The following is a 13,819-nucleotide window of genomic DNA, read 5'->3' as shown; positions in this document are numbered from 1 at the left end:
AGCAGAAGAGAGATACCAGAGGTCACACAGTTGTTTGAGACTTTGGAGTAGTTATTAAACAAATGAATGAGGGACTTCCCTGGCGGTCCAGTGGTTAGGACTCTGCCCTTCCACTGCAGGGGGCATGGGTTTGATCCCTGGTTAGGGAGCTAGGACCAAAACCAAAACAAAATAATTACTGAGCACCCGAGGATGTGGGCATAAACCTTCTCTAATTGGGTCGATACTCCAAAGTAGTTTTGTTTTGGTTTTGACATGTGTACCACAAAGGAAACATAATGCAAATACTATTAACGTTTTGGGGAAGGATGATTAATTCCAGCTGCAGAAGATTTAGGAACTCTTCATAGAGAAGGAAATTTTTCAGGGTTCTTTAAAAAAATAAATAATTGAGAGGGTGAGCAGGACGTGATGATAGAATGTGAGACAGTGGGCATGATTGAAGGGATAGAAGCAAGGGAGTACAGGATGTGTTTATGGATTGATCCATCATCAGGCATGGCTTCATGGGAGAATACAGAGTAGACGGTGTGATTATGGTAGAATGCGAGGGTGATTATCATAGGTTGAAACCAAGTTATTGAAGGTTTTGAATATCAAAACAATGGATTTGGATTTTCCAGTCATGTGGAATTATCAAAAAATTTGTAGCAAGAGAATGGTTTGATCCTATGTATGTATTTTCCTTGAGTAGTTTGGAGATATTAGAGTTTGAATGATTATTTTTTAATGAATTCAGATGGATTATTTATTCATTTTGAGGAGAAAATCATTGTACAATGTACAAGTGGCAACATTCTCTTAATTATACATCAGGAAATATGATTCCTTGAATATTGGAATGTCATTACTGTGTTAATATCAGCAACATTTGTCACATAATGATTCTGGGGAAAGCAATAGGTTTTGTCAAATATATATTATTCTCACATAAATTCAATGAAAAAATGGCTATATTCTTGACATTGGTGAAGTTTTCAGAGATTAGTGTTAGAAAAATAACATGCCTCTGCTCATACAACAATTAGATAAACTTAGTTTTTTTGAGTTTAGCAGTGTTGTGGCACATTTTCTTATATTTGTGTTAAGTAATTCTAGTTTGGGTAATTAAAGTTCTGCTCAATGAGGCTTTGCCTCATTAGCAACTATGTCAGTTATCTGAATTACACTGTCGTCAGTGCAATATGCCATTACCATAACATTTATGGTAAATGTTTTATGAGTAACATTTAAGAAAAAATTAACAAAGAAAATGTATGATATTAAGTAGAAAAGGACATAGTGATAATAGCAGCTACCATTTTGCTTTAAAAGTACCAGGTATTGTTCATAGTGCTTTATTTATATTATTTTATATATTGGGTGTGTAGCAGATGAGAGGCAGATAACTTGTGGGTGGTTATCTATAGGTGACAGAGTAGGGTTTCAAACTCAAGTCTAATTGGTTTTGAAGTTACGGCTTTTAAATATATTGTACTGTACAGACAATACGGTATTTCTGTTTTTTTTAAATTTTTTAAAGCTTTTTGTCCAGTTTTATCGAAATACAATTGATACATAACGTTTCTTAGTTTAAGGTCTACAACATAATGATTTGATATGTGTATATGTTGCAAAATGATTTATCACCATAAGGCTAATTAACAAATCCATCACCTCACAAAGTTAGAATTTTTTGTGTGTGTTAAGAACTTCTAAAATCTACTTTCCTAGGAACTTTCAAATATAGTATTGTTAACTATAATCAACATGCTGTGCATTATATACTCAGCATTTATTCATCTTATAACTAGAAGTTTGTACTTTTTGACCACCTTCACCCATTTTTCCCACCCCCTCCCCCCCCTTGTCTCTGGCAATCACCAATCTGTTCTCTGTTATCTAGAGCTCGATTTTTAGATTCCACAGATAGGTGGTGTTTGTCCTTCTCTGACTTATTTCACTTGGCATAATGCCCTCAAGGTCCATCCATGTTGTTTCAAATTTCAAGATGTCCTTCTTTTTTTTATAGCTGAATACTTAATACCATCTTTTCTTCATTCATCCATCAATGGCTACTTAGTTTGCTTCCATGTCTTGGCTATTGTAAATAACTTTGCAGTGAACATGGGGGTGCATATATCTTTTTGAGTTAGTGTTCTTGTTTTCTTCAGATAAATATCCACAAGTGGAATTGCTGGATCATATGGAAGTTTTGTTTTTAATTTTTTGAGGAACCTCCATACTTGTTTCCATAGTGGATGCAATAACTCACTCATCAACTCTTAATTGAGCTTTCAAAGAAAACAAAGATGGCTATGCCAGTCTTTACCCATGATGGGCTGTTTAACAGGTAGAATAAGTAAAATGTCAGAAGTTTAGCAATATATAACAATACGTTAGAGTCAATTTGAAATTTGTAAGCTGCTCTTGAAGCTCCACTGGAAATTCTAGGTGGTATAGCATGGTGAACTGTGAAAATTGTCTAATGGTAGGCATCAATTAAATATGGTTGCCTCCAGCATGAATTCTGGTTACAAGCAGAGACTTTGGGGTATCTAAATCTTTGAAAAGAATTTCAGGTTTAACTTCTTCAAAATTTTAGATATAACAGTGTGTGTGGTCTAAAAACAATTTTCATCTACTTTTTTGTAAAGTCTGTTTTACTGTCTATGTTATTTACCTGCATCCTTCTCCAAAGGGTCGGATGCTTATATCTCTCTGTTAAAAACAGTAAATATGACAGCTCATCAGAATTAGGAAGTCATGTTATTTGATGCCCTCTCACTTCGACATGTTAACAGACAATTTGAGGATTATATAACATATTTAACGTTTTTACATGCTTCCTTTTTAGAGAAATTCTGAAATACATTTATTTATACTTTTAATTTCTATTTCCTAGACATTTTGATACTAATACTAATAATTATTTTTTGTTCCATAAGCCAGGGGTCCCCAACCCCTGGGCCACAGACCGGTAGCCGTCCGTGGCCTGTTAGGAACGCGGCCGCACAGCAGGAGGTGAGCGGCGGGTTAGTGAGTGAAGGTTTATCTGTATTTACAGCCGCTGCCCATCGCTCACATTACCGCCTGAGCTCCGCCTCCTGTCAGATCAGTGGCGGCATTAGATTCTCATAGGAGCAAGAACCCTACTGTGAACTGCGCATGCGAGGGATCTAGGTTGCGTGCTCCTTATGAGAATCTAATGCCTGATGATGAGGTGGAGCTGAGGCAGTGATGCTAGTGCTGGGGATTAGTTGCAAATACAGATTATCATTAGCAGAGAGGTTTGACTGCACAGAGATCATAATAAACAATTGCTTGCAGACTCAAATCAAAACCCTATCAGTGAATGGCAAGTGAAAACAAGCGCAGGGCTCCCACTGATTCTGCATTATGGTGAGTTGTATAATTATTTCATTATATATTACAAAGTAGTAATAATAGAAATAAAGTGCACAATAAATGTAATGCAGTTGAATCATCCTGAAACCATTCCCCGACCCCTGGTCCATGGAAAAATTGTCTTCCATGAAACCGGTCCCTAGTGTCAAAGAGGTAGGGGACCGCTGCCATAAGCATAGAATTTTATTTAGGAAAATAAATTCTTAAAATATAGATTTATTTTGAAAGGTCATAAAAGGAGAGTTAACATTACATTTTATGTTTTAAATTAATATGGAGGACTGTAATCTTAGCATATTTTAAGCAAGCAAGTAATCTAATTTGCCATGTTTTTGCTGGTGTCGCTTATATTTTAGGATACATTTTTAAATTTAAAATGCTTCATTATTAGTGAACACTGTAGCATGTTGTTTAGATTCACTATTTCATGCATTTCACTGTTGGGGCAAAAATTTGTGAGTAAACATTATTAATATGAATTCATGTTCGAAGAATGAATATCTGTTGCAGCTGAAAAAAATCATCCTATTAGCAATACCGTATTTGAAGGATTCTTATTACACCAGCATAAAATCATCTAATGGGACTATTTATATTTGATTTACTAATTGAAAAAGAGTTTTTGTATAAATTTGTCAGAAATGCCCACATTTTATTTTAAAAAATTACCAATAAGCGAAGTCTGTTATTAGGAAGCAAAATCTCCTCTAGGAAGTAGCCCTAAAATAAACAAAACAAAACAAAAAAACCAAAAACTGGAGCATCAGAATAATCTGATCGTTGGATACATGCTTCATGAATAAAATGTTTTATAAGATACTTGGGGATAGTGTTAGGATAGACCTACCTTATGCTTCATAATGAACAATATTTCTGGTGAAGCCTTTAGATATTTCCCACTGGCCCTATCTACAAAAAAACAATTGGAAAAGCAACAGTTACGGATGATAATCAAGATATCTGAAGTATGCACACCCAGTTCAAACCTTTTTGTGTAATCTTAATTCTTCTACTCACGATCTCATCTTTAGTTTGCTATGTAAATTTCTCTACAGAACTTCCTTTTTTCTTTTTACTTTTTTGACTTTTAAAAATTAAGATATAATTGATATGTAACATTATATTAGTTTCAGGTGTACAACATGATGATTGGATATTTGAATATATTGCAACGTGATCACCACAATAAGTCTAGTTAACATTCATCACCATACATAGTTACAAAATTTTTTTCTTGTAATGAGACCTTTTAAAATCTATTCTTTTAGCAGCTTTCAAATATATCATACAGTATTGTTAACTATAGTCACCATGCTGTGTATTACATTCCCATGATTTACTCATTTTATAACTGGAAGTTTGTACCTTTTGACCCCCTTCATCTACTTTGCCACCCCCCTCCTCCTTGTCTCCGGCAACCACCTATCTGTTCTCTGTATCTATGAGTTCGTTGTTTTATTATTATTATTTTTTTTAGGTTCCACACACAAGTGGGATCATATGATATTTGTCTTTTTCTGTCTGACTTATTTCACTTTGCATAATGCCCTTAAGGTCCATGCATGTTGTTGTAAATGGCAAGATATCATTCTTTTTTTTATGGCTGAATAACATTTCAATGTACATATATACCACTTTTTCTTTGTTCATTCATTTATCCGTGGACATCCTTGCCATTCTCTGCTTTTCTGTACATCCTCACCAACATTTGTCATCTCTGACAAATGGGCCATCTGTGTCTTATGTCTTTTTCAGAAAAATGTCTGTTCACATCTTCTGCCCATTTCTTAAATGAATTGTTTCTTTGCTGTTGAGTTATATGAGTTCTTTTTATATTTTATATATTAACCCCTTATCAGATACATGATTTGCAAATATTCTCTCCTAGTGGGTAGGCTTCCTTTTCATTTTGTTGATGGTTTCCTTTGTTGCTGTGCAGAAGCTTTGTAGTTTGATATAGTCCCACTTGTTAATTTTTTCTTTTGTTGCCTTTGCTTTTGATGTCAAATTTAAAAAAAAATCCTTAGTTTAAGGTAGCTCTACTAAGCTAGAACATATGTTGCTCTTTTTCCAGTTGCTATTCCCATCATTTACACATTGCTTTTCTTAGTAAAATATCATCAACATAAGGAGGCATCACTTCTCTACTTGATTGTACTACAATTTGCTTTTGGGTTATCCAACTCCTGTAGTCTTTCATTATTTCGTCAGCTTCCCCTGTGTCTCAGTGTTCTGTATACTCTTCCCCCAAATTCCCTCAGCTAAATAATTTTATTTCTATAAATTAACTCATTTGTTTTACTCCTCTAAGATAATTAATTGTGCTTTTGATCATTGGCTCACAAAATAAGTCAAAATTCTAACGTATTTGTGAAATTTTACTTTTAAAAGATTGAGTTAGAAACAAATGTTGGGACTGACATATACACACTACTATATATAAAATAGAGAACTAATGAGGACCTACAGTAGTATAGCTCAGTGAACTCTTCTCATTACTCTGTAGTAAGTCCCATACATACATACGAATGAGTTCCGTTCTGAGAGCTCTTTTGTAAGAGCTCTTTTGTTGTTCCTAAGTCCAACAAAGTTAGCCTAGTTACCCAGCTTACACAGTCGTTTATATAGTACTGTACTGGAATAGGTTTATAATACTTTTCACACAAATAATACATTAAAAAACAAACACAAAAAATAAAGAAAACATTTTTAATCTTACAGTACAGTACCTTGAAAAGTATAGTAGTACAGAACAACAGCAGACATACAGGGGCTGGCATCGAGTGAACAGGCAAGAAGAGTTACTGACTGGAGGAGGGAGATGGTAGAGCTGAAGGATCGTCAACAATAGATGTTTGCTTCCGGACATCCTGGGCTTGAAATAAAGATACTGTATTACTGTACTCTATATGGTACTGTACAGTAAAGTACACAAAAGCACAACCACTTGTAGCGGATGCACCCACATGACAATGTACGCCAGACACGTGAATTAACTTACGTGATTGGACATGCGAACACAGTTCACATCTTTGAAAGCTCACAACTTGAAGGTTCATATGTAGGGGACTTACTGCAATGACCTATATGAGAAAAGAATCTACAAAAGAGCGGATGTAGGTATATGTATAACTGATTCACTTTGCTGTACAGCATAAACTAACACAACATTTTAAATCAAGTATACTCCAGTAAAAATTTTAAAAAATTAGCATCCAAAAAAACCCAAATTTTAAACATTTTAAGCATTTATGATTTTACTGAAATACATATTAAAATATTTATTTTACAGTACTAAGGCAACCAGTGAAGAAGGCAGTCAGATGGATTTTATATTGCAGTATTATTACCTAATATAGTTAACTCATAATTTCATTAAAATATTTTTAAAAAGAATTTTTTGTTTGAATTTCCTATTGTAATTGTCATCTATTCTTTAGGGGTTTAACATGGCCATCGTGATTTTTTTGTGGAGTAGCACTGGTATTCACTATCTTGACAAACTTTTTATAGTAAAGACATATTTTTGTGAATAAACATTATTTTAGTCTCAAATGATAACCATTATAGCCATTTCTATATTAGTAATTCATGTGCCAGTCACTACTTACTTCTATAAATACTTTTGAAACTGTTAACAAGCAAAATTAAATTTATGTTATGAATTATTAAAGGAAAATCCTATGTACATTTAATATCATCTGGCTTTATAATATTCTAATAAAATTATTTTATAAATAATCAAAAACTTAATAAAGATCAGCTCGTGCTTTGTGACCACCTAGAGGGGTGGAATAGGGAGGAAGGGTGGGAGGGAGACGCAAGAGGGAGGAGATACGGGGATATATGTATATGTATAGCTGATTCATTTTGTTATATAGCAGAAACTAACACACCATTGTAAAGCAATTATACTCCAATAAAGATGTTATAAAAAATAAATAAAATAAGATAAAAACGTTCCACGCACACACAAAAACACTTAATAAAATGAGAATATGAAGATCTGAGCATGTTTATTAGCATAATAAAATTTAACTCATAGAACTGAAGTGAGAATAACAAAATAATATAATACCAGTGACTAGTGCCTGACACATGGAAGGGTCACAACAAATTGTTTATTATGTTTCTCTTCTTTAAATGTTTAAAATGTTTCTCTTCTTTAAAACTTGAGAGTTTTATTATGTTGCATTTAAAGAGTGTTTAATTTAGTTTTGTTTTTTCAGAGCACCTTCAAGTTTAAATCTGAGAGTGATATTCATTTGGCAGAACATCATAAACAGGTTCTGTATGATGGGAAACTTGCAAGTAGTATCGCATTTACATATAACGCTAAGGCCACGGATGCTCAACTGTGCCTGGAATCATCACCAAAGGAAAATGCATCGATTTTTGTGCATTCCCCACATGCTCTAATGCTCCAGGTGGGTGAATAGTAGCTTAGTCTTCATGTTCTCATCAGCACTGTGTCTTTATTTTACATATTAAACATTGCTCATCTAGAAATCTCCAGTTGCTCTTTGTTTTTCTTTTTTGGTTTTCTAGTTCTTTGAATGATGTTTTTGCCTTCTACTTTTTTTTTTGGCAATATATTTTACCTTGGACTTGTCTCCTTAGTAGAAAATCTGTCTTTTCTGTTATATGTTCTATATCTTTTGAAATAAAATCAGTGAATTAGCTAAATAGATAATTGCAGATATTAAAAAATACTTTGCTTTAAGAATGTGTAACTCCCTAACATAAAAATTGCCTGAGGGCTTCCCTGGTGGCGCAGTGGTTGAGAATCTGCCTGCTAATGCAGGGGACACGGGTTCGAGCCCTGGTCTGGGAGGATCCCACATGCCGCGGAGCAACTAGGCCCGTGAGCCACAACTACTGAGCCTGTGCGTCTGGAACCTGTGCTCTGCAACGGGAGAGGCCGCGATAGTGAGAGGCTCGCACACCGCGATGAAGAGTGGCCCCCGCTTGCCACAACTAGGGAAAGCCCTCGCACAGAAACGAAGACCCAACACAGCCAAAAATAAATAAACAAATGTGGGGTTAAAAAAAAAAAAAAATTGCCTGAGTGTCTTTACATCCATTATGAGTCTCTTATTCTAAAATATATTTTGATTTAGAACTTCATATTTTCTTTGTAAAAATCTCTCAACTTAAGATTTCAAATTTAAGTGATTAGCGAAGATATTTCAAACTTTTATTTTACATGTGTATCAAAATTATATAATTTTGATTTTTAAATTTTAAAAATAGATTTTAAAATATCTGTTTTATTTAATTTTCTTACAAAGTTGTTTGGAACAAGCAAATAGTGATAACATTATGCTTCAGAAAATGTAATAAACATTTTTGTTTTTGAACATAGGATGTAAAAGCTATAGTTACACATTCAATTCATAGTGCAATTCATTCAATTGGAGGGATTCAAGTGCTTTTCCCACTTTTTGCACAACTGGACAACCGGCAGCTCAATGACAGTCAAGTGGAAACAACTGTCTGGTAAGTGTTCTTTGAATATATAAGTTATGCCATTTTTTCCTCGCTTAGATTATGCATGGTGCACTTGGTGCTGAGTAAATGTATTATAATACTGGTTTTTATCCTTGAGGTGCTAATAAAAGTTTCTTTAGGATTAAGGCAGATATATATTTCCACAATGTAAAAAAGCCTGACACTTAGATTTTTATAACCACAAAGGAGTGACTTCCTTGATAATAAATGAAGAATTCTTACTAGGTGTAGCATAGTGATTATAATACGAAGTTGAGGAAAAGTGTTAGTCCTGACCTTACCCTTTGCAAATGCCCATTGTTTGGATTGTCCGTGAAATCCTGTCAGATTAAATAAAATTACTAGGGTAAAGTTTATTCTCAAGAATAGTATTTAATAAGACATAATTTATATCTTAAATATTGGTATTATTCTATAATGCTAGTGCCATAAGAGTAGCACAATATTAAGTGATATTAGCTTTTTCTTATATATAGATCATGTTTGAGAACCAAAATCTAACCAGTGGCATATCCATGTTTTATGCATTCCGAATCTTCTAATTAGATTGATTTCATGTGCAAATTTTATAGCTTCTCTTTTTTTAAATTAAAAAAATACCTCGTGTATCAAACTCTGATTTAATCTTATATCTTAGAATCATATATGTCATAAGTTAAATCTGAATTTTAATAGCTATTTGTGTACATTGCTATGTTTGGAAAATTTAAAGGGAAAGTTATATAGGTAAACATTAGTTTACTAAATAGTAATATAGGAATGCTTCATTAGTATGTACACATATACATGAGATTCTTTATCGATCATCCAATTTTGAATTCGTAGAAAAACTAGTGAATGAAACTAAGATGGGAAAAATTTAAAGTCCATTGAAGTGTTACCTATGATTTTCTATTAATTATTAATTAATTAATATTTATTAATATTTATTAATATTTATTATTATTATTTATTATTAATATAAATAATTAATATCTATTAATTTCCTATTATTTAAATTAACTATTAACAAAATTCTGTCTTAGTGCTGCTAATAATATTATCCCTGTGTTGGGACCATCTTTATGTAAAGTATAAATCTAAATGTAAATGTGACCTGTACCTTTACAATAGTCAGCTACCATCCATGGGTCATGCTTCTTTTATATCAAGATAACGTAGAGGTTGGAGTTTTGAAGTGAAAAGGAATCTTGAGGCCATGTCCTGCTGAGATATTACTTTGTTATAAGGTCTTACATACTTTTATTGGGAGGCAGATCAGCTTAGTGGAAAAGTGAAACTTTTAAATTCCAGTCCTAATTTAAATTCAAAATGTTTTGCTCTTTGTCATCTAAGTGAACTAGTACACATTATGATCAGTAATTTAAAACCTAGTAAGTGCTGTGAAAAGAAGTTAGAGATGAAGTAGCAATTAGAAAACTCCATGTGTAATTTAAATATTTCATATGAATTAAGTCCATAATTATTTTAACCTGAAGTATAATGTTTTGCTTTGGGTAGAAAAATTAGAAAGATTATGCAGTTTGAGATGCTATAACTAAAATGATTATAATAATTTATATCATCATGAGTAGTTATTATAAAATCTTAGTGCTAAAACCATGTTTAACACGTTATCTGGTCCATTCATCCAAGGCACATGGTTATTTTTCATTGCCTGTCTTTAAAACTCATTTTAGTGTTTATATTATATTTTGATATTTAAATTGTATTTATTTCATCATGGAGATAAAAGGCAGTGGAAGGGATCAGCTTTCTGATTTTGATTTTGGTTTGTTTGTTTTTAGTTCTTTTATATCATTCATGTTAATTTTTCCATGTAATAACTAACTTTTTCAGTGATATATGTGTTCTTAGTTTATGGCCAATAGAAAACATATAATAAGAAATGTACCACTTTCCTTTTCAGTAATAATACATACCCAATTTCAACCCTACCCTGTGATTCACTTATGTGCTTCTTTGAATTCTTATCGAATACTTTTTCATTAATTGTTTCAAAGCCCTTGATGTCTGAGGTTGGCTCTTTAGTGGACAATTGTGTGTATCAGTAATTCAGTCTCTTGTTATATTTAGTTTTGAGGGGCACCATTTTGGTGGTGATACTGTCTCAGTTTTTAAAATGTTAAAGGCAGATTTCTAAATGGGACGTCCCCTTCTACTTGAAGAACATAAATTCTTAGCTTTAAAGCAATGGTTGATAGAATTTCTTATTTTCTGGCTATATCTTACATTCATATATATGAATGAGAACTTAAAACAGGATATGTTATCTTATTTTTAGTTAGTTTTAAACTCTTCTAGATGAATGAGAATATTTGAACTTTAAAAATCTTGGACAAAATTTTATGTACCTTTTCTGGAAAATCTTTTTGTATAATAAATACATGCCTCAAATTGCAATATTATCTAATTCTTGATTACTTTTTGGAGAAATTGAGCTAAACTCTAAAATAAGTTAATTCTTTGCCTTTGTGTTTCAAGCTAAAGCGTCTTCGTTTCCATGTACTTTCCTCCACTCAGTAGTCCCTGTTTATGAAACTTTTTATTGTTTATATAAGCCTCACCTCTGTTGGCACTACTTTATTATTGTTCTAATCATTGATGAGTTTTACTGTATATAGGGGGCGTAATATTAAAATAATTTATTGAAGGAATAATCTTATTTTCTGGAGCCTTTAAAAATAGGCTTTATTTGTGCAGGAGAAATTCTGTGGCTTTGTTTTATCATGAAAGCTACATGTTATAGTTGTTATATGTGTGGACTTTCAAGTCAGACAGACTTGGCTTCAAATCCCTCGTTTACTATTTATTATTTACGCAACTTTGAGTGTTATTAACTATTTTGTGTTTCAGTTTCTACCATTATAATAAAATAATATAGAATATTATATATAGAGAGAATAATAATAGCTCACTGGATTTTTTAAATTAAATGCAATAAAATATGTAGATTGACATACATGCTGGTTTTGTTATTATGATGACAATGGGTTAGGTAATCTAGATTATCTCTAATAGTACAGTTTTATATTTTAAAATATATATCATCAATCATAGAGACTGATTGTTATAATAGGGGCCGTGTTACTTTATATTTGAAATGTTCTACCAATAATGTTATTTATAATGGAGAATTACTTATTTAAGTGATGAAGTAGGACTTATATTTTGAATTTCAGTTGTAGTGATGAAAACTGATTGTGAACCATCTATCTATTTTCTAGATATAGTGGTTTAAAATTGAGGAATGTGTTAACTCAAGTTTTGAAGTCAGTACCAAGTTAAAAAAGCTTTCAAGGGTTTAAGATGATTTTTCTTTAGCTGGCTTTTGGATTTTGTAGCTACCCCATTAGTATTTAAATCTCCAGGAATAACACTTTTTATTGCTTTTTCTTTTAACATGTAGTTTAGCCTTTGTGAAACAAACGAACAAAAAATGAACCACAAAAGGAATAAATGTTACTGAACTGAGTTAAATAGCTTGTGGCAACACATACAGTATTTTTAATGTAATTTTGTTTTGAATAAGTAAATAATGCCAATATGTAGTTGTTGTAGTGATTTCAGACTATTCATAATGATTCTCAAGCACCATGATCATCTTTGAGTAATTCTGCCAAGTGATGGACGCTATTTGCAAGTTTTGTCATTCCTCAGGGATTAATACTATTTTATGTTGGACTGGTCAATCGATCCCATTCTGTCCAGCGATCATTGAGAGCAATAATTAAACAAATTACCTTTCACTAGACATTTAGTAAATATTTATTTAATGTATAAATATGAACAAATGTTTAATAAATGATTTCAAGAAGTATAACTCCAATCTTGAAATAATCATAGCTTTTGCATTTTGTGTTTAGGAATGACTCATTGAATTAGAAATTTCATTTTCCTTTGGTTTGGATGATCATATACATTGTCTGTAAATGTCCTGTCTTTCTCTGACTTGGCCCCAAAACCCCTTTTGATTGAGTATGTGTTTCTAAATTCTATAGATCATAGAAAGCAAAACAAATCTTCCTCATTTGTTTGACTTAGGAAAAATGTGCTTTGAAAAAATATGTTTTCTGGCACAAGGTATAAATAGGTTTTTATATATCAAAGGATTAAAAATACACTAAGAGAGTAGTTCTCAAGCCTTCTTTTGGTGTCAAACTAAGGCTCAACCTAATGTCCTATTATGTACTCTCTGTTCTTAGGTGATGGGGCTATCTGAGCGTATGTAGTAGTAGCACAAGGCATTTACTGAGTACTTACTGTGTGCCAGTAGCTGTTTGTAATTGTATTACCTCATTTTATCCTGTTCTGCTGATGAGAGAGATAAAAATTGAGTACCTTGTTGAAGGTCACAGAGATTTAAGTGGTAGATTAGGACCAGAATTCTAATTCTGAGAGCCTGATTCCAGAGCTCTCACTCTGAACTACCATGATTAACTCTGAGAATCACCTTTGCAAGCTATGGAATGATTTTAATACTGTAATGCCAACTTTATCCGATAGTATAGTAGTATGAATTAAAATAAGATAGAATATATAAACTGTGTATCACAGCGAGTGTCTGGTACATAGTAGGCACTTAATGAGTTTTCTTTATTTCCTCAGTAAATATTAGATTGTCCATTGATGTGATGCAATTTTGTATTATTAAAATGTGTTTTTAATGCTGTTTTAACTCTGATAAATTTGATAAATTAAAAATCAACCACAAGTGATCATTTAAATTAATTCTTGTAATTGCATAAATATTTTTCTCAGGAGAGTGTTCTTTTTGTTTCTAGTTATAATACAGGTTGTTTGATAGACTGCTTGATGGAATGTAAGCTATACAAAATTTAGAAAATCCCATAAAGCATTTATGTCAATGATCCTATAATTAAGAATCCTCTTGTAATGTGAATATTATGACTAATTAATT

General features: G+C 32.4%; 1 protein-coding gene across 8 annotated transcripts in view; it reads left to right on the top strand.

The window, feature by feature from the left end:
* NBEA (neurobeachin) overlaps positions 1-13,819 on the top strand; it is a 629,474-nt gene that overhangs the window by 115,580 nt on the left and 500,075 nt on the right. For all 8 annotated transcript variants that reach the window (XM_061171071.1, XM_061171076.1, XM_061171075.1 and 5 more), the window contains exons 9-10: positions 7,617-7,814; positions 8,753-8,886. In XM_061171071.1, the coding sequence (XP_061027054.1) occupies positions 7,617-7,814; positions 8,753-8,886 (332 nt within the window). The remainder of the gene's footprint in view (positions 1-7,616; positions 7,815-8,752; positions 8,887-13,819) is intronic.

The sequence above is a fragment of the Eubalaena glacialis genome, chromosome 16 (assembly GCF_028564815.1).
Source record: "Eubalaena glacialis isolate mEubGla1 chromosome 16, mEubGla1.1.hap2.+ XY, whole genome shotgun sequence".
NCBI classification, from domain to species: domain Eukaryota; kingdom Metazoa; phylum Chordata; class Mammalia; order Artiodactyla; family Balaenidae; genus Eubalaena; species Eubalaena glacialis.
This window is presented reverse-complemented; position numbering and strand designations above follow the sequence as displayed.